This window comes from Rattus norvegicus, chromosome 1, assembly GCF_021556685.1.
Source record: "Rattus norvegicus strain SHRSP/BbbUtx chromosome 1, alternate assembly SHRSP_T2T, whole genome shotgun sequence".
Classification (NCBI taxonomy): Eukaryota; Metazoa; Chordata; class Mammalia; order Rodentia; family Muridae; genus Rattus; species Rattus norvegicus.
The window spans coordinates 196,054,035-196,079,716 of record NC_141534.1 but is presented as its reverse complement, the minus strand read 5'-3'; the positions used below and the strand labels follow the sequence as shown (position 1 = coordinate 196,079,716).

General features: G+C 49.0%; 1 protein-coding gene across 1 annotated transcript; it reads right to left on the bottom strand.

Moving 5' to 3' along the window:
- Nucleotides 1-1,592: 1,592 nt before the first annotated feature.
- On the bottom strand, nucleotides 1,593-25,414 carry Bag3 (BAG cochaperone 3). Its single transcript, NM_001011936.1, has 4 exons — nucleotides 25,128-25,414; nucleotides 8,364-8,693; nucleotides 6,470-6,871; nucleotides 1,593-2,901 (listed from the first exon to the last, which is right to left on the bottom strand). Exons 1-4 carry the CDS (start codon nucleotides 25,311-25,313, stop codon nucleotides 2,095-2,097), a joined length of 1,725 nt encoding a protein of 574 aa, NP_001011936.1. The 5' UTR covers nucleotides 25,314-25,414; the 3' UTR covers nucleotides 1,593-2,094.
- Between the last annotated feature and the right edge of the window lie 268 nt (nucleotides 25,415-25,682).

Below are 25,682 nucleotides of genomic sequence, written 5' to 3'. Positions count from 1 at the left end.
CTCTTCTGCAACAACCATTGAGCCTCAGGTGTGGGAGTGTTCTGTAGATGTAGCCGTTGGGACTGGGCTCCGAAACTGTTCGTTATAATCAACTGAGGTTCTCTGTGGCTGTCTCCTGTTGCAAAGTTTCCTTGCTAATGGGCGAAGACTACACTTACCTATGGGTAAAAGGACAGATATTTAGAACACAGTGCTCTTGTTGGTTTAATGAAACAGTTGTAGATTCTCCTCCAATAACCATGACTTCACTAGTACTGAAGAGTTGGCTGGATTGCCAGTACTGGGCATGGTTTCTCTCTTGTTGAACAGGTCTTAAATTCAGCTAGAGAGCTGTTGGTTATCACCCAGATATGTGTACCACTAACTCACCCTTAGGGTTGTTGTGCTGTGATGATGGTTGATGTGGTTCATGCATCACAGCTGGGTAGGGCTGTTGATGGATGGCCCTGCTACTTTAGACGCTTGCCTTCTGTTTCCATGGAAGCCAGTCCTCTGGGAGGGGGCATTCAGGTCAGTTCCAGCTTAGGGGTCTCTGGGCCCTGTCTCTGAAATGCATGGTGCATTTAGCAATAGGAACTTACCTTCCATTCTGGGGACAACAAAGGGTAATAGCAGTAGATCATATGTTTAGTGAGTCTCTTGGACAGTCAAATCTATTTGGGACTTGTTGTGGTAGATCAGGCTGGCCCGACTCACAAAGATTCACTTGCTTCTGACTCCTGAGTGCTGAAAGGCATGCACCACCATGCCCACCTAATTTTATTACATTATGTGTGCATATGTAAATGTGTATGCACATGTGCCACAGCCTGTGTGTAGAAAGAGAACAGTTTTCTTCTTTAACCTGGGTCCCAGGGGTGGAACTCAGGCTGTCAGACTTAGTGGCAAGTGCCTTTACACACTGAGCCATCTCTACAGCCCCTCCAGAGCTTTAAATTCACTAGCACAGAAACAATAGCATACTCAGTATCCTCTGAGTACACATGACCCCGAATTCTAAAGGCTTCTAAGAACCCAGTATAAGGGGACCCGGTCCTATCCAGCTTGGTGACTCAGAAGTGTCAGATAAAGATACCCCCAAGACTCTCAAGGAACATTTCCAACTCCCAGTGACCCGGACTGCACCCAGCACTTCGGCAGCAATGGGAATTTGCTTCCTCGTGCTCTTGTGAACTATCTCAGCACCGTGGTGAGGCCTGATGCCAGGGATCAGCAGAAGTTCAGCTGATGTAGCATTTGGCTGTTGACAGGGTGAGGTGAAGGGGCAAACAGCAAGCACACTCCAGTACCTAAGTCCACAGCCCCGAGTCCTCTCCTGTTCCAGATAAAAACTGCCTTGCGACTGTGTCTACCATTTGACTAAAGTCGGGGACAATCTATTGCTGTGCTTTCCCGTGTGCACATACAGAGGCCAAGAGGTCAACGTGGGCCGTCGCCCTCGATTGTTCTTTACCTCATATTTTGAGACAAGAACACTCTCACCGAGCTCCTTGATGGGTTATTTGTGCCCAGTTTGTTATATGGGGTCCCCCACTGGAACAACCTTGATGCTATTTGTCACTCTTCAAACTCTTAGAAACCACAAAAACCACTGAGACTTATACAATCGCTTTATTTTCTGTCCCCCTCCCCGAAATGTAACAACATTAAAGCCATTCCAACGTAGATCTATTTCTACGGCTCCTTGCATATCTCATTGTAGCTGAAGTTAGATGTTTCAGTAACGAAATGAAGGTTATCTCATCAAAATGGTGGCACATCTCAAAGACGGGTTTCTTGTTCCTGTAACTCTCTGCCTATCCCTCAAAACCTAAAACCCCCTACGGTCCAGAGCTAACAGGAAGACAGCCCACAGCCAAGGCTAAATCACCATACCCATGCACAGAAAGGGCTCCCAAACAAGCAGAGGGGTTAGACTTCTGGAACGGGCAACTTGTTTATTTATACGGGTAAGAATAGGGAAGAGAAGCCCCCTTGGTTAGCGCTTTGCCTCCACCCCAAGTTACTGCATACCAAGCGGCTATGAATAAAGACAACCAGCTGACTGCAAGTCCCGCAGTGCATGCATCTTAAAAAGTCTCTACAACGCGGACCCTAGGGAGCCACCGGGTTGCCAGCCGAGTCTGCTGTGCTGCTGGGGTTTGGAGGCGTGGCGGCTTTGGCTTCTAGCTGTTGGCTTTCAGTTTGTGGATCTTCGTTTTCAGGACCTTTCTTATCCTTGTCGGCTGCCACGGCGCCCATGATTTCCTGCAGTGGCTGCTCGGGCTCAAGGTTGCTGGGCTGGAGTTCATAGACTTGGACCTGACCCGGGACATCGATTGCTTTCTGCTCCAGTTTTTCCAAGATGGTCTGAACCTTCCTGACGCCATCTCTCCTGGCCTGACGGACATCAGCTCGTCCTTCGGGGTCTACGGAATCCAGGGCCAGCAGCTCTTTGGTCAAATACTCTTCGATCATCAGGTATTTTTTATCAGTCTTCTTGCCTTCAAAGTTGTCGACGGCCTGCTCCAGCCCCTGCACCTTCTCCAAGATGGCTTCCACTTTCAGCACGCCTGGATGCTTATGGGGCGCTTCGGCGTCTCCTGACTTGAGGGATGCAGCCTCTGCAGGGGCAGGGCTGGGGGCTGCCTTCGGTTCTGCAGCCACATTCTTCGGGGAAGAAGGGACAGCCGAAGGGGCGGGGCCGGGAGAAGGACAAGGAATTGGGGCAGAGGAGACCTTCACTTCCACTTTCTCAGCAGGAGGAGGTGGTTTCTGAGAAACAGGCTTAGAGTCGGCCTCCCTGCGGATCACTTGAATGGGGATGTGTCCAGGAGGGAGATCTGGTCCAGCTAGGCCTGGCTTGCTTTCTGGTTTGTTTTCGGGTTGGGTGACAGGGGGAGGCTCTCGATGGGTCATGGGCTGTTGAGAAAGGAGGACACAAACTTTTTGTAACAGCCTAAAGCAATAATTCACAGTTAATAGCAAGCAAAGAAATAAAAAAAAAGGAAATTGGAAATAACTCTTTTAATTGTGTGTTTGCAGGCACTTGTGACCCGTGTACACGTGGATCTCAGGGGACAGCTTCCATTCTACCCTTCCACCTCTCCGTGGGTTCTGGGAACCGAGCTCAGACTGTCAGGCTTGCAAGCTCTTTATCCACAGAGCCTAGAAAATGACGTTCATTAAAAAAAAAAGATTTTTAAAAAATTTTATTTGTATTTATGTATATGCGATCTGTATGTATGTCAATGCCCTTGGAAGGCAGAAGAGGGAGTCAGATCTCCTGGAACTGGAGCTACAGGAAGTTGTGAGGCACCCACACAGGTACTGGGAACCATACTTAATCAAGAGCCGAGCCATTTCTCTATGCCCATATTGAGATCTTTTTGAGGGCAGCCACCAACCAAAATGCAAACTGGATGTTGATCATGAATGTGACCAAATTATCTGCTAAGCTTCCAGTGATTGGCTCACTACCTGCTTGTTCTGTCTTACAGGCAAGGAAAGCCAGCCACTGTCATTTTCAAAAATGAAACAGCATGCTGGCTGCTCAGTGGGGTTTGCTCAGAGTAATTTCTAACTGACTCCACTTCAGCCCTGGGCCGGAGATGCTGCCTCGGGTCTTGCTGTAAAAAGTCTCACTTCCTGGGTACCCTTTCAAGGTGACTTGTAACAGCCTAGTGCTTTCTGCTCGGACCAGTTTGTTTTTTTTAAAATAAAGCAAGATGCTCGAAATAGTTAACCCTGGAAGAATTCAGGCCCTGCATATTGATGCAATGCTGTGATATGATGCTTTACACTGGCATCCGGCTGCAAAGTCCTTCCAGGGGACTGAGGTCAAGGTCATATTTTAAAATACAAACCATGCTCCAAATGGGAACCGAGTGGGGCTCTTCTAGCATCTAAATGATTACCCGGACTCCAAACCCTCTCATGCCCCAGTTTCATCAACTGAGAAGAAATGCTATACTACTCCATCCCAGGTAGAGCTTTAATTCTTTCTACTTTCATGTTCAGATAAGCTAAATCCTTCAACACTCTAAAAAAACGGTTCTTTGAACAAGAAGTAAAAGAAAGGCTACCAAACTCAAGGTCAGTAGAGGTCGAACTAGGATTAAAGGCTCCCTCACTCACTACAGGAAACACGGGGCAGTCCCCAGGGGAATTCTCACCACTCCTTCCGGGATTACTGAATCCCGAGTGGGTGGCTATCTCGCTGGTGTGCTCCATTCCCACCAAGTGCTTCCTGCCCAACATCAACCCTCACCGCTCAGCCCGCCTCCTCGCAGCCATCCCACCGTGGGTTTTAAAAGCAATGGAAAGGCTGTGTAAGGATAAACTTAGGAAAGGGTGTCCTCTGCTCTTCAGAAATGTCAAGGTCATGAAGCATCGAGAGGCTGAGGAACCGTGCCAGAGACTAAAGGGAAGTGACAGCTAAAGTCAGTGTTTGCACTCCTGGATCAGACCCCCAAAGGGGAAAGTGCTGGGTAGGAAATTTGAAAGTGGGTGGTAAACTGGATAATATGCTATTGGAAGAATATTAAATTTCCAGAATCTGGCCATTCTACTCTGGTTGTATTTCTTAGGGAAAATATTTGCTCACGTATCCAGAAAGGCGTGTTAGTTGCAAGCAATTCTCAAGCAATAGTTAGAGTGAGTAGATGATACAGAGAAAGAAGTGACAGGAAGTGAGAGCGGCAAGCATTACTGGGGGTGGCAGGGGCCACTGGGGCTGTAAGTCAACTGCCAGTGTTTGAGCAGTGTGTAAAAGACCTTGGGTTTGACACCAGCACATGAACCCAACTCAGGGGTGCACCGCATAACCCCAGCACCAGGGAAACAAAAGCAGGAGGGTCAGAAGTTCAAAGTCATCCTCAGGCATACAGCAACTTTGGAGCCAGCCTGGGTGCATAAGAGACTGTCTCAACAAAGCAGTGAACTCGGGTGAAGGGCACATGGGACTTCTTCATACGAGTCTTACAGCTCTTCAGAAAGGCTGAAATTGTTTCCAAATAGAAAAGCTAAAGACAGTGCAGGGGAGATGACTCAGCAGGTCAAACACGTGAGTGACGGCCAGAGTTTGGACCTCCAGGGCACACAGGACAGATGCATGGGTGTGGCAGTCCACCTGTAAGCCCAGCACTCAGGAAGCAGAGATAAGATATTCCCCGAAGGGGCTGGAGAGATGGCTCAGCGGTTAAGAGCACCCGACTACTCTTCCAGAGGTCCTGAGTTCAATTCTCAGCAACCACATGGTGGCTCACAACCATCTGTAAAGAGATCCAATGCCCTCTTCTGGTGTATCTGAAGACAGCTACAGTGTACTTATATATGATAAATGAATAAAAAAAAATATTAAAAAAAAAGATATCCCCCGAAGCAAGCTAGCCAGCTGGGTAGACTAGTTGTACCGGCAAGCACTGGGTTCAAGTGAGAGACCCTGCTTCAGTGTAAAAGGTGGTGACAGATCAAGAAAGACTCCCATTGACCATGGGCCTTCATAAGGATGTGCGTGTACATGCACAAAACATGTATCACAGACACATATGCACAATGCATGCAAAAACAAACAAAAGTTGAGGATTTCCTGTTTCCAGGACTGAGATAATATCACTGTAAGAGAAAGACATTCTACATTTGGATCTTTGGAAATATCTCATAGGGAGAGTTCACTTTTAAAACCGTGATAAGGAGTAATTCAGCTGCTCAATGTTACAGCCGGGAGTGAGTGTCCTTTCCTGTCTCTGAGCTGCAGGTGTCTGGTTTCAGTAACATCTCTAGCTTCACTGGAGGATGCGCAGGGCCGTGACCATGATGTCCACCAGACCACAATGGCTTTCCACTACTGTCCACCAATGTGGCCAAGGACCACAATACCCTACTGCAAAAGGGGAATGTCTCAGACAAGGTCCCTTGCTGTCAGGCTCGGAGCTTATGAGATAAGAGGACCATCTGGATTGCACAAGATAATCACGGACTGAACCCGAAGGAACTCGTGCAAGGCATGAAGGGAAAGGAGTTGCTTTTAGAGGAGAGACTAGGTGGGCATCCCTTAGAAGGCAAAGGGATGGGGGACTGCACTGGTCTTTTATTTTATAGAACAGGTCCAGCCTGAGCAAATGCCCCAGAGGGATCAAGAGAATGGCTTGTAGAACAGAAATAGAGAAAGAGAAACAATGCCCCTCTTAAACTGAAGTGCACAGTGTGGTTAGAGTATGTGTTGGGGGGGATGGGGAGAGGAAAGGTGTGGTGCACACTAAGGAACATGGCCATAGAGGTGAGAGTGATAGCACTGAGTGACAGCCTTACCATAGGCTCTCCCTCCCCCTCTGTCCCTGAGCATCAAAGACCAGCAGCTTCTAGAATTCCATTTGTCTCTAGTTGTGCTATGCTGACAAGGCAGGGCTTTGAGGAATCCCAGGGCATCTGCAGAACCTCTCGGCTTGCCTCAGCCACCTGTGTTTCTGTGAACCATGACTCTCCGTACCTGAGGCCTGTCAACCACCGTGTGCACACGGATGGGTGATGGGCAGTGAACCGGTGTGCCGCTTCTGGCTGGAGAGCCCTCCCGGCTGGATGCACCTCTGACAGGTGACCTGAATGGAGATGTGGCCCGAAGAGGCCGGGGCTCCCAGTCGTCCCCCTGGATCTTGTGGTACACAGGCTGCTGGGGCTGGTATTCACCCTGCTGAGCTGGGTAGTGGGTCTTCTGGGCTTGGTGGAAGGAGGGCTGGGCTGCTGGCCGGGTGATGTTCTGCTCATGTATCACGGGGATGGGTATGTAACCCCTGGGGAGCTGATGGCTACCCAGACTGCTCCTGCCAGAGGACGGCAGGCTGGCCGAGGAGGACGAGGATGAGCAGTCAGAGGCAGCTGGAGACTGAGATCGCTGCAAGAGACAAAGGGCAGAGGCACGGTGCCATGAATGAATGACCCTGCTGCCCTGGCACTCCAAATATTCCAGACACCACCTGGCCAGGACAACACATCCCCAAAGCCCAAAGCCACACATTTTCAAAGTGTGAGGATAAGGGCTGTGTGGACTTCTGTGAGGGAGGGAGCAAGTGCTCAGTGTGCTTGAGACCCTGGTTTCACTCTCCAGCACACTCTACTTAACAAATAGAGTATTAAGAACACTGGGACATTGGGAGAGCACCTGCCCAGCATACACAAGGCTCCCAGAGCTCTGAAATAAAAGGGCCAGGGTTTAAATACTTGGAAGCTCGACAGTTCTCGGCACCTTGCCTGAAATATGGGGAAAGGACAGCCTGCCTGCCCACCTCATGGGTTGCTCTGAGGATTAACTGGATGCTCTGTGCCTGTGCGTTGGCAGGCAGCGGCGTGCACAGGAAGGGTGTGGGCCGCTGGGTCTGTTTGTTGTTACTGAATGTCTCCTTTCCGCTTAACCTCTCATTGGAGAATGCAGTGAAGCATCTGGGAGCTGCCTGTGTCTGGGTGCAGGCCAGGTCCCTTGCTCTTCTGATCTATCTTCTAGTCACCTAGAAGGTGAGGAAGATGGCTGCCTAGGTGGTTCCCCACTAACGGCCTTGTTGGCTTACATTTTCTAAGATCTCTGACCGATGTGTTGTTTTGACTTGTACTGGAGAAACATTACCTACATAGGAAACACATCTCCAAGAAAGGAGAGAGATTTCCAGTATCCCACATTAACTACAGTGAAAGTGAACACAAGTAGAGGTCAAAAACAATCAGGACTCTGACGCAGGCAGGAAATGTGGACTCATCCTCAAGAACAATGCCAGTGACCCAGGGGACGAGCTGCCGAGAGGACGACGACGAAAAAGGAAGGCATAACTACTTAGCAACCCTACCCAGTCTGTTGGCCACAACCTCAGCTCAGAACCGAGTGAGCAACACACTTTCACTAGTAACAAACCTCAAAATGGCAAACGTCAGGGTTCAAGCCTAAAGCTGTTGCCCTTCTGACTTAATGCTGGATTCCCTTTAACGGCACACCTGAAGACAGAGATCTATGGCACCCTGATTTCATTCCCAGCATAGGTCCAAATGGTTGCTGTCCATCTGAAGGGACCAGAGTAACTCAGCTCTCTCTGAAGCAGAGAGCCCAGTGTGCATAGGAACACTGATATAGGAAGCCAGGCAGTTGCTCCAAGCTGTGAGGCCTCTACCTCTATGCACTTTGGTCACTCAGTTACCCTGTTGGTGCCAATTCTTCTACTACAAAAATAAGTCATGTGCTCTCTGGCCATCTGAAAAAAATCTTACACCTACAGGTGTAAGATACAGGGACCATGTGAGGCTGCCAACCATCTCTGCAGCAAGAACCCCTGAGGCTGCAGGCCGTGAACCCCGTGTACTACCAGGTCGGTTTCTGGCCCAGCATGAACTGGGTCTCTTACCTCAGGTCCGTGGGCAGTCGGGGGCTGGGCTGTTGCAGCTGCCGGCACCTGTCCACACTGTTTATCTGTCTGAGTGGTTTCTGTCACGCCCCCACGCAAAGGAGACTGGGACCTCTGCGGGGCGGCGGCTGCTGCCTCGGTTCGAAATCGCTGCACCCCAGGCTGGGAGTAGGCATGGAAAAGGTGCGGCTGCCGGTTTTCCGAGCCTTCATGGTGGACGGGAATGGGAATGTAACCTGGTCGGAGCTGGGGGTATATGGGGTGGCCTTCCCTAGCGGGCAGCAGCCTGGAGCCATCACGGGAAGGGCCGTTGGCAGATGATGCAGTTTCCTAACGTGAAGGAAGGAGAAACAAAGACTGGTTAAAAACAGGGCTGAGAAGGAGGGTGGTGCTGAGGGGCTCTGATCTTCCTGAATGACTTGGGCCTCACAGTTCAACCAAGCTAGCTGAGCACAGGGGACCAGAACTCTTCACTGTCTCTGCTTTCTCCAGATTTCCAGTCTACTGTGTGAGCGACACTTTAAGATTTAGGGGGACAGGGAATGGTGGTCATGCCTTTAATCCCAGGACTGAGAAGTAGAAGCGGGTGGGTTTCTGTGACTCTGAGGCCGTTCTGGTCTACAAAGTGAGTTCCAGGCTGGCTGGTCAGGGTTATATAATAAAACCTGTCGCCGGGCACACCAAGAAGTCAAAGTATCAGTTTGAAGTACAAGAGAGGTTTGCTTCCCACAGTGGTGAGACAGGTGTTTCTTTTTTCTGGTTGACGGCAGTGTAGACAGCAGACAGTGGCCAATGGCCCCTGCACATCTTCAGAGACTGAAGCCAGTGATCCCTGGAAGACTCAACTCCAGTTACTAAACGTCAGCAGCAAACTTCCTTCTGGAAAAGCATGTGTGTTTGTGTGCTGTGTGTGTGTTGTCTGTGCTCCGTTCTGTGTGTTCTATGTGCTCTGTGTGTGTGTGTGTGTGTGTGTGTGTGTGTGTGTGTGTGTGTGTGTGTGAGTGCGGCGCGAGCATGTGTGCGCACGCACGCTGTAGCTGTCTGTGCTGTGTTGTGTGTGTTTGAGTGCTCTGTTCTGTGTTGTGTATGCTCTGTGTGTGTTGTCTGTGCCCTGTTTTGTGTGTTGTATGTGCTTTGTGTGTGTGTGTCATTTATGTGCTATGTGTGTGCTGTGTGTGTTGTCTGTGCCCTGTTTTGTGTGTTGTATGTGCTTTGTGTGTGTGTGTCATTTATGTGCTATGTGTGTGCTGTGTGTGTTGTCTGTGCCCTGTTTTGTGTGTTGTATGTGCTTTCTGGGTGCTCTGTTCTCTGTGTTGTGCTCTCTCTCTTCTCTCTCTCTCTCTCTCTCTCTCTCTCTCTCTCTCTCTGTGTGTGTGTGTGTGTGTGTGTGTGTGTGTGTGTGTGTGTGTGTGTGTTTCAGAGGCTAGCTCCTTGGAATTATTTTTAGAACAAGCTGCAAGAAAGGGAGATACCCTGGAATGCAGAAGTGGTGTAAGAAGAGAACAAAGCCCAGGGATTACGCGTGCCAGTCTTAGACGGCCAACTCCTAAGAGTCTCCGCCTGGCTAAACTTTACAGCAAGGCTACTGGGCTTTCTCCTAGGCCCATCTGTGTGTTTCCTTGTAAAATCCAGCTATTGCAAAAGAGCAGCTAAATCAAGTCAACCAGAACCCCTTATTCCAAGCCCACCATCATGGACACCCCAGCTCTATCCACCTCCCATCCTCCCCAGATGTCTGTCCACCGCCCTTGGCTTGTCAGAATCCCGTTAGGTTAGCTTGGTTAGAACCCCTTTTGCCTTTGATCAGTTTTTCCCTTTAAATACTATCCACACGTCCCACACTGTGCTTTGTCTGTGCTCAACAGGGAGCTGAGCTCCTCTCCTTACACTAGCAGCAGTATTCTGTCTCAGTGGTTCCAGTAAACTTTTCCTTGACTCGAAGGAAGAGTCACAGAGCCTCTCCCCCTTCAATACAATAAACCCTGTTTAGGCCAAGAACAGTTGGGGGGTCCTTCTTGTGTCCTCTCATGAAGTTGTTCCTTTAGAGGCCTGGCTATTTTGGGACCCTTGAGAAGGCCAAGTTCCAGATGTACCTCTGGGCAGATCTTATTTCAGACACCGAGGCCAGTCAGCCATTCACTGGGCAATGACATATCTCTCCAACCAGAGGCTGTGCACTCAGCCTCCAACTGTCTCCTGAACAGGAGTCCTCTCACAGACGAGGGGATATCTGACTAGGCTGGTGTTTAGGAGAGTAAGCCTTCTTTAGTGAGGTAGCTCTCCAAATGGCAAACAAATGTCAAAAGCTGGGAATCTGTGAGTCCAGAGTGTTAATTTCTCCAGCTGCTGAACTGGGCAAAGGTTAAGGACAGACCCTGAGAGTTGGTTTGCATTTTGAGTGAAAATAATCATTAATTCTGCCATGTTTTATATTTATGTATAGGTCTGGACACCAGGTGGCTGGCCCTGCAATGCAACCCTTTCAGGCTTATGTGCTGCCTACCTCCTGCTGAGACCTCACCCCTGGAGGGCCTCCAAAACACAGGAAAGGCAAGGGTGTCACTGTGTCCTTGGGGAGAGGGGCAGACAGGCACTTGGTACTCTCAGATTAGAATGTCCACGTGCTCAGGACATCAGCATTATTTTAGCTTGCTCAACTCTCAGGTCACCCAAGAGCTGGGAGTGGATCCAGGCCTCACACAGAGAAAAGAAACCCAGTTCTAGCCATGAGACGTGCACCATAGGGAAATGGCAGGAGACAACAAAGAATCCTGTCATAACATATGTTCTACGCAATGTGCCTACACTTGGGGACAGGGCCCTTCTTTCCAGTTGAAATCAGATTTTGCACAGTGCTGTCATATGTTTTGGGGGAACTGCCTGGAGTTTGCTGTTTGTTCTGGCTATGAACAAAGCCTCAGCCACTACCTACTCTTCAGAGCTGGGCACTTAGTAGGTCTGAGCTAGCCTCACCTACAGTTCCCGGCGAACATCAAGCTACTACTCAGACAGGCCCAGGGGTCATCAAACCAACAAGATATGAGCCTTGCAAATAAGGAGTTTATAAGACAAGGTAAGGGGTGGGGACGTAGCTCACTTGGTAGACTGCGCACCTAGCATGCAAGGACATCCTGGGTCCAACTCCAACTATCGTATGAAACCAGACACAGTGGTGCACATGTACATCCCAGCACTTAGTACGTAGCAGCCGGAGGATCACAAGTTCAAGGTTATCTCCAGCTACATACTGAGTTTGAGGTCAGCCTGGACTTCATGAGACCCTGTTCAAAAACTAGACAAGTCAATGCCTGGGACAAACAGGAAACACCTGAAAAGCGGGGGTGGCTGAGGTACAAGGAATATGGGGGACTGTCCCTCAGGGGAGGCTAACCCAGAGGACCCAAGCTTATTTCTACTACCATTAATTAACAGTGGGCATGGATAATCCCTTACCCCTATAAACCTTCATTTCCTTTTCCATAAAACAAAACAGGCCACAAGCACCCTGTAGAACCATGGGGAGGCTGTTTGTGACAGGGTCTCACATGTAGCCCAGGCTGACCTCAAATTTCTGATCTCCTTGCTTGAGCCACCAGGGTACAGAATTTCAGGTGTGACTCCAGGCCTGACTTTCTGATTTTTTTTTTCCATTTAAAAAAAATGTTTCAGAATTTATACTTCTCGCATGAATGTGCACCATGTGTACACGGCTCTCAGAGACCAGAGGAAAGCACTGGATACGCAGGGACTGAGGTCACACACAGTTGTGGGCCACCATGTGGGGCGCTGGGAATTAATGACTATTCTCTGAAAGTGTATCCGGTGCTCTTAACTGCACAGCCATCTCTCCAGGCCTGAAGATTTTTGTTGTTTTTGTTTGTTTGAGATAAGATTTCTTAATGTTGCCCTGGCTGTCCTCGAATTCAGAACTCAGAGATCTGATTGCCTTGCCTCTTGAGTCCTGGGATTAAAGGTGTGCACTGTTTTTAAAAAAATGTGGGAGGCCCGAAGAAGGCATCGGATCCCATTGAGCTGTAGTACAGGCAGTTGTAAGCCGCCCTACATAGGTGCTGGGAACTGAATGTGGGTCCTCCCCAAAAGCAGTAGGTGGTCATAACTCCCGAGCCATCTCTGCAGCCCTTGGGGGAAGGTTTATAAGACACACTTAAGAGAGACACACAGAAGGCCTGGAACAAATTAAGAATTCCCTTCCCAAAGAGACACAAGAGACCCCAAAGCGACAAAGGAACCCAGAGTGAAGGACAAAACTAACCAATGGGGACAGAAATCTGCACGGTCATCTATGAAAGTGGCTTGGGAGATTATGGAAGGAGCCTTGAGTTAATGAAATCTTCTCTGTATCTGGGTGGTGTCTATTCCTGGGTATGTAAACACCCCCCCCCCCAATGCTACACTCTTCTGCAGGCCCTTACTGCTCACCCCGTCACCGCATACCCACTCCACCAGCCTTATGCCCCTCACAGTCAGACCTGATGGCGGGAGCCTCTCCTAGGGCAGCCTATATATCAAAGGCACTGAAGACCTTGCATCTTCCACAGCTCACTTGTGCTTTGTACCTCAGCTGAAAAAGCACAGGGAAAGGGGAGGAAGCCCCATCCAACTCACACAGGGACCACACAGGAGAGGCAAGACACAACCTGAGTCTAGAAGTGCTGGGTCTGAGTCCGGGGAGGAAGGCCTATTATCATAGCAAGAGCAGATGCTAAACTGCAGAAGACGAGGGCTGGAGGAACAGGCTTATGAGCAGACGCCTTCACAGGATAGGAGGAACCGAACAGGAGAAATGAAGGTGTGGACGAAAAGGAGAAACTAAGGCACACCAAGCCTCATAGGAAGAAGTCAGAGACCAGTGAGGACTGAAAGTAGGCAGGGCAGGGGTGGGAAAGAGAAGCGAACAGGAGTCAGGAAGCCCTCTGTGGTCGAAAGGACATGAGCAGAGTGGGGGCCTCCCCCAGATGCTGGTCTTCAGCTTGGAGTCAGTTGAAAATGGCGGGGCTGGGGCTGCTTTTCCTTCCAGTCCTGAGTCTCTTGGATCTGTACGGAGTCACCTACATATCCCAAATGATAGAGAACCATCATCACTGAGAGCCCTGGGCTCCCCTTTATCCCTCTGTTGGGTTTTGTTTGGGGGGAAATAGTGTTTTGAAAAGCCAACTGAATTCACAGGACAGGTCAATAATAAATCCACTTCAGCAATAATTACAGCCATAGCAGGGTCCGCACTGAGTGCCCTCTTTGGTCTTGTGTGTGTGTGTGTGTGTGTGTGTGTGTGTGTGTGTGTGTGTGTGTCTGTGTCTGTGTCTGTGTCTGTGTGTGTGTGTGTGTTGTATCTGTTGTCTGTGCATGAAACTGGGGACCCCAGGAATCTCCTCTCTCTGGGTTGGGAGAAGTGGCCGGTACTTGTGACATCACACGACAGGGACAGGGCACTCAGCACAGCTACCAAGCAGGTGCCTGTGAATCTCCCCCTCTTTCTGGTGATTTCCATGCAGACCAAGCTAATTATTCTTATCTTGGCTGAGGACGTCAGGAAGACACACAAAGTCTGATTAGGTAATGAGAGCCTCAGGGTCCGACTTTCTTATCTGACTGCATTAACTGATAAATGAGTGTTGTTAATTTCACTGGTGTTTGCATACTGCATTAAAATCCCGAGGCTATCTGAGGGCACCAAACAACTCGGAGAGAAAGCCAGAATAATCAGGGGGGGGAATCAATACCAAGTGAGTCAAAATGCGCCATTTTAGGCACAAGGCATTATCACTAGAGGATAAGTCTGGAGATAAGGCCAGGTTCTGTGAGTCTTGTTCAGCTTGTCTGCAGGTCTGCAGTAAGTGCAAAATTACTGACAAGAAGACTGCCCTTGGTCTGCCTCCTGCCCCACCCATGTGCTACATGAGCAGTTCACACCCTCCTAGACACCTGCTTTCTTAGCTATAAAACTCAGGGGCAGCCCGGGAATAGTCTACAGACTATTGGTTCTCAGACTGTAGGAGACAATGGAGCACCCAGGAAAAAGTAAAAATAATGGAGGTTCTACCTCCATCCCAAGCACGTCTTACTTGACTGGGATGAGAGGGCTTAGGGGGCTGGCATGAAGAAGTAAGGATCTGAGGTGAGCACCGAAATTGCTAGAACTCGTCTATGGCCATGCCACCATGAGCATGCCTGAATTTGTCAGAAATCGCAAGAACTCAAAGTTCCCCAAAGGTTTATACCCCAAATAAAGACGACGCCCAACCCCAGCCCCGCCCCCATATCTTAGAAGCATGCTGGGGAACAGCTCTTGGGTACCCCTTAGGAAGGTGTTCAGCAAACCCTGAGCTGGTGCACTCCCTTTTACAGACAACAGGAAGAGTTGACCTTTGAACCAGCTGTAACTGGTTCCCTAAATGCAGAGTAGGTGGCCCTCCAAACCCTGGGAATGGGCTTAATAACCCTCTGGCTCTTTAAAAAAGTGGGCTTGAAAAAAAAAGCAAAAAACAAAACAGAACAAAAGCTGGCTTGATGGCTACAAACCACAGCTCCCGTTACCATGGTAACGGTAGCAATGGCGGTGATCAGCACTTCCAACTCGAGCCCTGGAGTTTTAAGTGGAACACCGATTCCATTAACTGGGTTTTTAGGCCAGAAGAGCTCTCACCCAGGTCAGCTGTTGAGTTTCACTAACAATACTTCGAAACTTCTAACACCGACGGGAGTGACAGAGCCTTGAAAGAGAGGCTGTGTAACTCCCGGTGGAGTCAGGAGCAGGGCAGAAATGAAGCAGCTTGGCGTGCGCCTCTATCAGGCAGGAGTCACAGAACAAAACTTTCACCTCCACAGACACTCGAGCTTCAATAACCCAGCCCAGCCTTTTGTTTGGTCCAAGAGGCTACATAAATGACTCATTACCAATGTGATCCATAAGCAGCCATGCAGTCCCCACAACCAAGCTCAGGATAATTCCTGAGTTGTTACACTGGCTCTCTACCACTTCTGGGGGGTTTAAGAGATTTGGGACAGATTCGGAATAAGAAGCCAGACCCACACGCCCCTCAAGTCCACTCACAGCACTTCCAGTCAGATAGGTTTTGTCCTGGGACTCTTGGTAAGTCAAAGAAGGTCACGGGACTGAAGAGATGACTTGGCAGTTAGAGTCCTTACCGCTACCGAGGACCAGGGTCCAGTTCCCAGCAGCCTCAGCTAGCATCACATAATAGCCTGTAATTCCAGCCCCGAGGGATCCAGTGCCCTCTTACGGCCTCTGCAAGTGAGTGGACTCACACGCACCAACACACACTCACACACATGTATAATTAAAACCAACAAGTATGAATGAATCTTTTAAAAAATAAGACAGCAGGTCTGTGTTGGCCACAAAACTGCGAGTCACGGGTCACCATGAGTCCCAAGTGATTAGAGGCCTGCTCTGATGTGCCAGTTATTCAAACAGAAACACTTTATCCTGGGATTAATAAAAGGGATGTCCCTGTGTTTTAGAACACGAAACCCACAGTGCTTATCTTTGCAGCTGTGTCTACATAAACAGAAATGAATGGGCATGAGCCCTGGTCTACAAGCTGCCATCCCGGGCTCCAACACTTCCCTGTGGCTCACCAGCCTTGGGCAGAGTTTGCTATAACAGACTCAGCTTCCCAGCCACGAAATTCCCTCACCTTCCAAGGGGTTCTGATGGTTTGTGTTATGTTTTAAGTAGATTCTCACATAGTTCGGGTTGCCCTCCTGAACTCAACATCTTCCTGCCTCTTATCTCCCGAGCCGCCTCAACTGGCTGTTTTTGAAAGACGTGGTGAAATAAGGCATGAGAAAGTTTTTGTAAACACTGAACTACTCCCTGCCCCACACCATCACGTGCCTTCATTCCACAGCTATTGGTGGACTAAGAGGTTGGGCCTAGCATTGCAAAACCCAGTGCCTTGGTGGCTCTTATCAGATTGGTAATGAGTCTGTTAAGAGTTAGAAGCCCTTTTGTCTCAGCCTTTAGGGAACCAACTGGGAAGTAAACAGGGCCAACTAAGTACCCTAAAAACCTAAGCCCTGAACTCTCCTCTTTCAAAGAGGCTAGTCAGCTACTGGGCGGGGAGGAGCTTGCTACTTGGGGGAGGAGCTTACACACAGAAAACCTCCCTGCTGGGCAACAGCATGTAGATGCATGGACCAGGCTGCCTCGCACATCCTGAAACTGAGGGAAGGTTGTCTTGGATGCATCTGCTGGCATCCTCAACGCCCTTACTCTATCCCTCAGCGGAGCCCACGCATGGTCCTAGGACAAGGATAAGCATTAGCAGCTGCTGGAGGGAGTGCTGGGGATCCACAGCCTCCAGCCTCTTTACTCTCCCAACCCTGGCCCTCTCCCCTGGCATTCCATCTGGCAGATACAGGAATGAGATGGACCTCAAGTCACAGGGGAAGCTGGGGCACAGCTGTGTGGAGAAGCCCAATCAAGGGGCACTTGGCTCCTAAACTCACAGCTTCAGGGGAAAAAAACCAAAAATCAGGTACTTACTTCCTGTTAGGGAAAAAAAGGAAAAGAAAGACCACTTGCTTTAGTCAATGCAGATGGAAAAGTATCTGAATCTCCAGGCTGGGAGCAAATTGAATTTAAAGAGATCAATAACGGCCCCTCCTTGTGCCTGGAACATTTCCACAGCCTTCCCTTGGTCTTGTTCCAGACAAAAAGAAAACACAGTAGTCTCTGTCACAGAGCCTTTAGCCTCATCTGACACTAACACCCCCAGCCCCTTATTCCCAGCCATCAACTGGGCCCCTGGTTCCTGCCTGACGACTGCAGACGACCTCTTCTTAAGGAACTAGGGCTGAGCAATGGAGAGTCCCATGCAGCACACGATTGTGCCCTCCTCTTGTCCGTCCCTGGCGTAAATCAACATGTCTGTCCCTGGTGTAGATCAACATGCCTACCTATTAAGCAAAGGGGCCCGATGAAGGCTCCAGAAAGTCCAGAAGCCTTCACCTGATCCCCTACTGTGTTCCAAGTCACTGTGCACCTGAATACAACCCTCACAGGGACAGGAAGTCCGGGTCAGGCTTCTGAAGGCTATCTGGACACCAAGGGAGAATCAGCTAAATTTGGGACAAGCTTGTCAGAGACAGGACTTCAGGCCTATCTGCTGTCCGAGTCATGCATGGCCAGGTCTGCTGTAAGGTCAGCTGGATGCCTATCTACAAAGACCTTCCTACTTCATGGTAAGCATCTCTAGGAATGATACGTGGGCTTCAGGTCAAGCTTTGAAAGAAGCGCTCTCCACGCACACTCTATCTCCGGTGAGTCTCTCAACCCTGCAAGGGTGGCACTTGCTGTGCCCACTAACAGAAGAAACATGCCCGTGGGGGCATGCAGTCTGCTCAAGATCTCCAGAGCCCAGGTCTGTCAGGCGAGGCTGGCCACATAACTCTTTCCCTAGCATTTGCCTGCCACTCCTGGGATGCTGTGTGTTGACATTTGTGTGTGACCTCTCCAAACCCTTCATCTTCCCCAGGAGAAAAAGCAAGAGGAACAGCATCTGTCTCTTCCTGGGCTGAAGCTCAGACCTGAAACATCCAGTTTGGATGTGCTCCAAGTCAGGGAAGCGACAGCTCAGTGCTGAGTCACTGGCCCAGCCAAGGCAGGACCAGCAAGCAAAGACCTCTGGCTCCACTCTGAGTCACCCTGGCCTGAAGACTTCACCATCACCAGGCACAGGGGTGCTATGGAAGGAGACGTCCCAGCTGCACCTCAGATGAGGGGGCCTTGCTTGGATGTAAACAGAATGACAACCCAACCTGGAAGGCGAAACCATACCCCAATGACTTTGTTCCCCACACTCAGCTTGCCTTCCCATTCTCCCACCATTTGCCTTCCAAAACTATCTATTCCTTACTTACTCAGTGACCAAGAAAAAATTTCCTAAATAACAAGAGGGATGTGTGTGTGGGGTGGGGGTACCACACTGCTACTCTGACAAATACTGATTAAGTTCCTTTGGTGTAGGGAGAACTGCTTTTCAAGGAAATGCTAAGGAATTTTCAGTAGGAAGCTTTAGTTCAAAGGACCCACCCAGCCTTGTGCTGGGAACTCAGGAAAACTGATGGGGTATACAGGCTTCCTCTGATGCAGACAGGTAGAAATCTGTGATTCTCGGTGGTTCTGGGAGACAGTAAAGAATTTCTGTAGGCAGGGTGTCTGCTCTTACTGCCAGCCACAAGAGAAAATAATTAGACTCCTTTGCCAGGGCCATGGATGCTGTCTGCTCAGCTCCAGACCTGCAGTGTCTGGCTGCTGCCGGCTCCCAGCCCCCTCCTAGAGAGCTGATGAAGATGCTGTGTCACGGATAGGAACAAAACAGCCTCCCCAGAGCGGTAAGGATGGACTCGGGGAGTCAAGCACTGACCTCTGTACAGAAAAGGCCATTCAGAAAGTGACTAACAGGACAAGCCTCTGGGGGACATCTGGGAGCCTCGGGACAACACGGCTGTGCTGAGGGACTGCCGAAGAGCTTCTAAAGATCCACTTTGTGTTTATACTCATTGAGACATTGCCCTGTGCCTACAGATTCTGCTAGGCAAAAAAGCAAGGCTGCTGAGAAGAAACAGACTCTACCTGGAACGATCAACAGGGTTGTGAGTCAAAAGGGCAAAGCCAGAGAGCCCACCACTTAGAAAAGATCCAAACTAGAGCAGCATCGAGTCTATCCAGAGCAGGGACACACTGCTTCTAGTCTGAGAAAGGCGAGGCAAGTAAATATGCCGGACGCTTCTACAGGACCAGGAGCAGGAACACCAGGTCAGCCTTTCTAAGGAGCCAGAGGCTAGGGACATCCTTCTGCAACATGAAATCGTTTTTACCTCTGAGAGCTACCTGGGGTATTTAAAGACATACACACACACACACACACACACACACACACACACACACACACACACACACACACGGCACTACCTGGCTTCCTCCAAAGCTACCAAAGCCCTAAAGATTTTTTTTTTATATATAAATAAGGTCGGACTTTGTAACATTGGCTATCAAAAAAAAAAATCACATGTGTCAGATGATGGACAGACCTCAGCTTCTGTAAGTGCCAAGATCGGATGCCTGGCTACGGAGGAGTCCCTCAGGTCTGAGGCAGTGGTCGATTTATGTTCAAAGCAAGGGGAGAGGGTTGAAGAACAGTACAATCAGGCCTACAAGGATACTCAGTGTCTGTCAATACTAAAGAGTCACCAAGGCTCTTGAGAAGCAAGACCTGTGTTTAGCTCTCAGCTCTTCTACCTAAGGCCTCATATATTTTATGATCAAATTAAAACATGAAGGAAAAAAAAGAGAGAGAGAACAGCCTCGATCATGTATGGTTTCCTATTTTGGATGGAAGATAGATACTAGAATAAAAAAATAAATTAATTAATTAAATGTCGATAAACAGTAATAAACATGTAGAGTGGTTTATATAAGGAAACCTTGTGCCGTTCCAGAAACCAGGACGGCGCTAATCAGGCCTCACGGGTGGTATGAAGCTTTCTGACTCACCACCAGCCCTGACAGCATCCAACATTTTAAGTTTTCCCAGTCCTGGCTAACGTCAACCACAGCCACAGTTCTCCTGTGTACGTGGTCTTCCCTCGTAAAGGGCAAATCTACTTCACAAAATGGGGGACAAATTGTGTCCTGGGAGGCACAGTTAGTTCTTGTGCAAGCCAAATACACAGGCTGTTCTTCAGAGGGAAAGCGACGGTCTTGGATGAGCACCCTTCTGAGGCACGTGGCTGTGCTCCTGATCCTCTCCCACCAAACCACTTCCCAGCCCTGACTGCAGCTTGCTGCAAAGGAGGGGAAGGAGCCACTCAGCCCCTGAGTCTGCTAAGAGGCACAATGGCAGGTGATCGATGTAGAAAGAGCAAAATGACCTAATCTTTTGAGAGCTAACAGGAGGCTCTGCTGGGTCTGAAGCAGAATAAATGGGTCTTTCCACTTCAATCATAACTCAAAAAATCTCCAATTTTCTGTGAAAAGGACAGTTCTCCTCACAGAATTAAGAACAAAGTGGTTGTGAGATGCTGGAAGACAAAAGGGAAAGGCTCCAGCCTGGGGTGGAGGGCAGTCTCCTCACGCTGCCACTGTGCACAGGGTATCTAGGCTCCCTAGGCATACCACACCCAGTTCAGCTCCAGCAGGCAGGCACCTTGAGGGTGTTGACAGGCCAGATGTGAAGCAGGAGGCTCCCTGTGCGCCAAATGGGATCAAGGGCCACTGTGGCTTTCAAGGCCCATGTGGCTAAACCAAAATCACCAGAAAGACCCCTGAACTTATATATTTCTGGGTCTCCTTCTAGACAATTCGATTTAACATGAAGTGGGAACAGAATGGGTCAAGTAACTACAATGTACACTCTTTTAAAGATTTATTATGTTTATTTTATGTGCGAGTATCCACACATGTCCGTGCCTCAGGTTCCCTGGCACTGGGGTGAGCCGCCTGACTTGGGTGCTGGGAGGTGAGCTCAGGTCCCCTACAAGAGCAGCAAGTGTAATTAACTGTCGAGCTGCCTCGCCAGCCCCTCAGTGTATATTCTTCAAAGGTTCCCCTAGAGGGCATTCAAAATGGCTTAGTGGGTTAGGACACCTACCACTACCTCTGATGACCATATTTTGCCCAAAAATCCACATGGTAGACACTCCTGCCAAGATGTCCCCTCAACTCTACATATATGCTATGATGAGTGCATAGACACAAAATTGAACTGAATTAAAAACCAAAACCCTGAGGACTGCCAGGATGGTGAGTCCCCAGATCCACAGAGGTGAGGAGCTCTGTTCCAGGACCGTCTGCCTCGTAAGGAACCAGCACTCTGGAGTACCTGACCTGTTTATTCATGGAAGAGATACACTGGGAAGGGGCTGCAAGGGCTCATGCATCTCCAGACTCCACAGTGAACACTGACCTCTCTACAGGAGGGATCTCAGTTGGTATGGACCTCCCTGATTGGTAGAAAGGCCAAGTGTGGAGAAAAATCAGATGGAGGCATAGCATGGCTGCTTGCAGAGGTGTCTGCATGAGGACATCATTGCCTCCAGTTGGGACAGGCTAAGGGACAATAAGGGCCACTTGTTTGCCATAAAAACAGTGGTAGGAGATTTGCTATAATCACGTGAGAGAAAACTAAAGTCAACTCGGAGAGTTTAGGACTGAATACAACACAAAGGGTTGGTGATTTTCCTCTTTCCGAGAAGGGGTCCTCTTTGTCAGTTCTGACTGTAAACATCCAGATGCCTTCTCAGACTTCCCAACTCAGCCAAGGGCTCTTTATTGACTGACAGCATCTCCTAGGCAATGGGGGATAATCTGAGGGTCTCTTAGTTCCTCCCAGAAAGGCCTTTGTTTTAGGCAGAGGCTTTCTCCTTATGCTTCAAAAGACCTATTTCAGGGACTAGAGAGATAGCTCAGCATTTGGGAGTGCTTTTGGTTCTCCAAAGTTGAGTGAGTTCAAGTTCCAACATTCACAAGTTGGCTCACAGCCCCCTATAACTCCAGCTCCTGGGAATCTAACACCCTTGTGGGCCCTAAGTACACACGGGCATACATAGACATAAAAATAAAGAAGGTTGGGGATTTAGCTCAGTGGTAGAGCACTTGCCTAGCAAGCACAAGGCCCTGGGTTGAGTCCCTAGCTCGAAATAAAGAAAGAAAGAAAGAAGGAAGGAAAGAAAGAAGGAAGGAAGGAAGGAAGGAAGGAAGGAAGGAAAGAAAGAAAGAAAGAAAGAAAGAAAGAAAGAAAGAGAGAGAGAGAGAGAAAGGAAGAAAGAAAGGGAAGAAAGAAGACTATTTCTAATATAAACTATTAAAGGTCACCAGGCAGTGGTGACAGACGCCTTTAATCCCAGCACTCGGAAGGCACAGTTCAAGGCCAGCCTGGTCTACAGAGTGAGTTCCTGGATAGCTACAGCTACACAGAGAAATCTTGTCCCAACAAACAAACAAACAAACAAACATCCAAAAATATTAAAGGTCTTCCAAGTTGGTAGCCTGCAGTAAGGGAAACAGCCCCAGTCACATGGATGTTTTGTGACAGCCAACGCATGGGTTTAAAAGCAGCGAAGTCCAGACTCAAAGCAACCAACAGCTTGAGGCTTTGATTCTTCCACTGAAATGCTCATTTTCTTGTTGGGTTTCTGTACCAAGCTGGCAAGTTTATCTCAAGTAATTAATCTGGTAAAGGAAACCCTTCTCCCGAGTTAGTCACAACCATCAAAACTCAGACTAGCACAGCACAGAGGTCAGCACACTTCGGTTTCATACAAATTCAAGCCACTTCTGAACAAACTCAGCCTCTTCTAACTGGTCCGTCCACTTGCCCCTCTCTCTCTATTGGGGTTGGCGGGTGACCTTCAGAAACACACGTGAATTCTCTGCGTTTCCTTATGCAGAAGGGAGGGGGACACTGTTAAGGACCTTTCAAGTTTAAAACTATAATGATGAAACTTTCATTTTTTTTCAAGCCCAAAACATCTGATTTAACGTTTTGCACTCTCTGCTTCATAAGAGCAGAAAGTTAATTTCTTTTGTTTGTTTTTTTATCTCACACAGATTTATGAAAATCCAGCCTAAAGCATCCACCTAGTGTCTACAGCAAATCCTGACACATTGGCTAAGCAGTAGCATGATGTGCTCAAACTTGATCTTCACTCCCAACGAAGGGTGCCAGAGGGTTGAGATCCTGCCTGTAGCTATAGGAAGGAGGCCTCAAAATACACACTGGGGGGCTTCTACTCCCCATGCAGTCTGAAGACGGCTAGTTTCAAGAGAACCTTTTACCCAATAATGGATGAAACGGACACACACACACACACACACACACACACACATGCACACACACATGCACACACACACGTGCACACGCACAGAGATACACGAAATTATGTCCATCCCAAATTATAGCCTCTTATAGTAATAATTTCCAGAAATATACAATTAATTTCTTGTAAATGTAAACTGCCAAGTATGTGGCTCACTGCTGGATAGTAAAGTTGTAGCAATAGTTGTAAGGAAAATGCTTGACTGAAGTTCTCAAGGCCCTGGGTTCAGTCCCTATCACCATACACATAAAAACCAAACTAGATTTTTTGTAAGATAATGATTTATAAAGCATTTTTAATTGGGTGAGTTTTTTAAAATACCAAATAATAAATAAACTCTTTACTGCTTTTATTTTTTTCCAGAAAGCAGTAAGTTTGTATTTCTTCTTGTTTGGTTTTGTTTTGTTTTGTTTGAGGCAATGTTTTTCTATAGACCAGGCTGGACTTGAACTCAAGAGATCCACCTGCCTCTGCCTCCCAGTGCTGGGATTAAAGCTGTGCACCACCAGGTCAGGGCCAGGTTAGAGTCTTTTAAAAAGTGTACTTATTTTTCAAAACTTTTCATTTTGAAAAGACCAAATTTACATAAATCATTACTGAACGGTATACTAAATATGACTTCTGTTAATTTTATTATTTTCAAAGATCCTACCTAGTCAGGTGGCGGTGGCTCATGCCTCAGGAGGCAGAGGCAGGAGGATCTCTGTGAGTTCCAGGACAGCTTGGTCAGAGTGAGTTCCAGGATAGCCAACACTACACAGAGAAACCCTGTCTCGAAAACTAAAACAAACAAACAAAAATCTTACCTAAGTTTGTGTTTTTAGCTCTTTTCAAAATTTAATTGATTTTTTTTTTAAGATGGGAGGGTCTTATTTCACAACACAGGCTAGTTTCATTCCAAATTTAATTACTAAATAACTTTTAGGATAGATTCTGGTTATATAGCCTAAGCTAGACTTGAACTCAAGATCCTCCCGCCTCAGCCTCCTGGGTGCTGGGATGACAAGCCTGAACCAGGTCAGGCTTATTTCCAAATTTGTATTTTCAAATTTTTTTGCTCTTGACACTGAGGCACACAAGCCTGAATATATATGTAAATGAAGCATACACCTGCTGTTCACAAGACTCCTCAGCTGCTTCTGGCAACAATCTCCAGTATTTGAAAACTACAATAACAAGGAATCACGCCATTAAAAATACATTCTCTTTCTCTCCAGTGTGAGGCAATGTCTTAAGCCAACGGCTAAGTATGGATATAATATCTGATTCTCTAGTTTTGAAACTGCCAGAAACAATATCTTTATTTAAAAAAAAAAGGAGTAGTATCAGAATACCTCTAACTGAAAGCAGTTTCAACCAGTAATAAGTTTAGTGGAGGAAAATAAGTTACTTACTCGAGCCTCCTCCTGAGTCACTCTATGCCTAAGATCCAATAAAGTCAGGATAACCCTCAACTAAGTTCTGAACTTGAAGGCGAAATCCACACAGGACTCCACTCAGCAGCCTTGCAAACCTGGCCGTGCGCCACCAGCACCGGAGGGAGCCGAGGGTCTCAGTACCGGACCAGACAGTCGCGGCGGAGCCTGGCCTGGGCCTCAGCCGCTCATCAGGCCCGTCGCCCTTCCATAGGACCCGGCGCACCGCAGCTCAGGCCACCACCTGCCCTTCGCCCCTCGCAAGAGGCTGTGGAAAACCACCCGATGTCACCGAGCGGGTCGCACCTCGCTGGCTACCCTCCAAGGCCACCCCGCCCAAGGTTCTCCGGGGCCCGACGCCGGTCCAGGGCCGGTACGGTTAGGGACTCTCCTGGCGCAGCAGGGCGCCGAGTGAAGTGACTCGCGTAGCCCTGGCTCGACCAGGCCCCTTCACCGTCGAGGTGGGACGTCTAGTTCCACTCACCTTAGGGCCCTCGGGGGGCACACGCGGGTCGTTCCACGTCGTGGTGCGGCTGTTGTGGTCCACGAAGAAGGGCCAGCCGGTCTGCGGGTCGATCTTGATCTCCCAGCCCGGGGGCAGGGGGTCTCGGTCGCTGGCTCCGTTGCCGGACGCCATCTGCATCACCGGCGACTGGGTGGCGGCGCTCATGCTTAGTTGGGGTCCGCCCGGGGCGCAGAGCTAGGGCGCGGGTCACGAGGTCGTGGAGTGCGGGCACCTCTGTGTAGCCGATGTGTCCGGGAAGCCGGTGCGGGCACCTTTATGAATTAAAGGACTGGGTGACGTGGCCGAAGAGGGGTGGAAGTGTCTGGAAATAGCCTCCTAGCTGCCAAAGGGGAAGGAGGAGATAAAGAGAAGGCAGCAACTGGCCGGCTAGAAACTTCTGGTCCCATCCAGAGAACTTGGCGGCCGCCGTGGGTTGGATGCGGAACTCCGCCCTGAGTCATCGGCTATAATCGCGGCGGGGCGGGACCGTGGGAGGGATTGGAGGCGGGGATTTGTCACCCGTCCCTCCTTCTA

Coding starts and splice junctions, on each gene's coding strand:
- Bag3 (NM_001011936.1), bottom strand. CDS start 25,313: ATGAGCGCCGCCACCCAGTCGCCGGTGATGCAGATGGCGTCCGGCAAC. Junction 6,872..8,363: donor CGACTGCCCACGGACCTGAG/GTAAGAGACCCA, acceptor TGTCTCTTGCAG/CGATCTCAGTCTCCAGCTGC. Junction 2,902..6,469: donor CGGTGGTTGACAGGCCTCAG/GTACGGAGAGTC, acceptor CTTTCTCAACAG/CCCATGACCCATCGAGAGCC.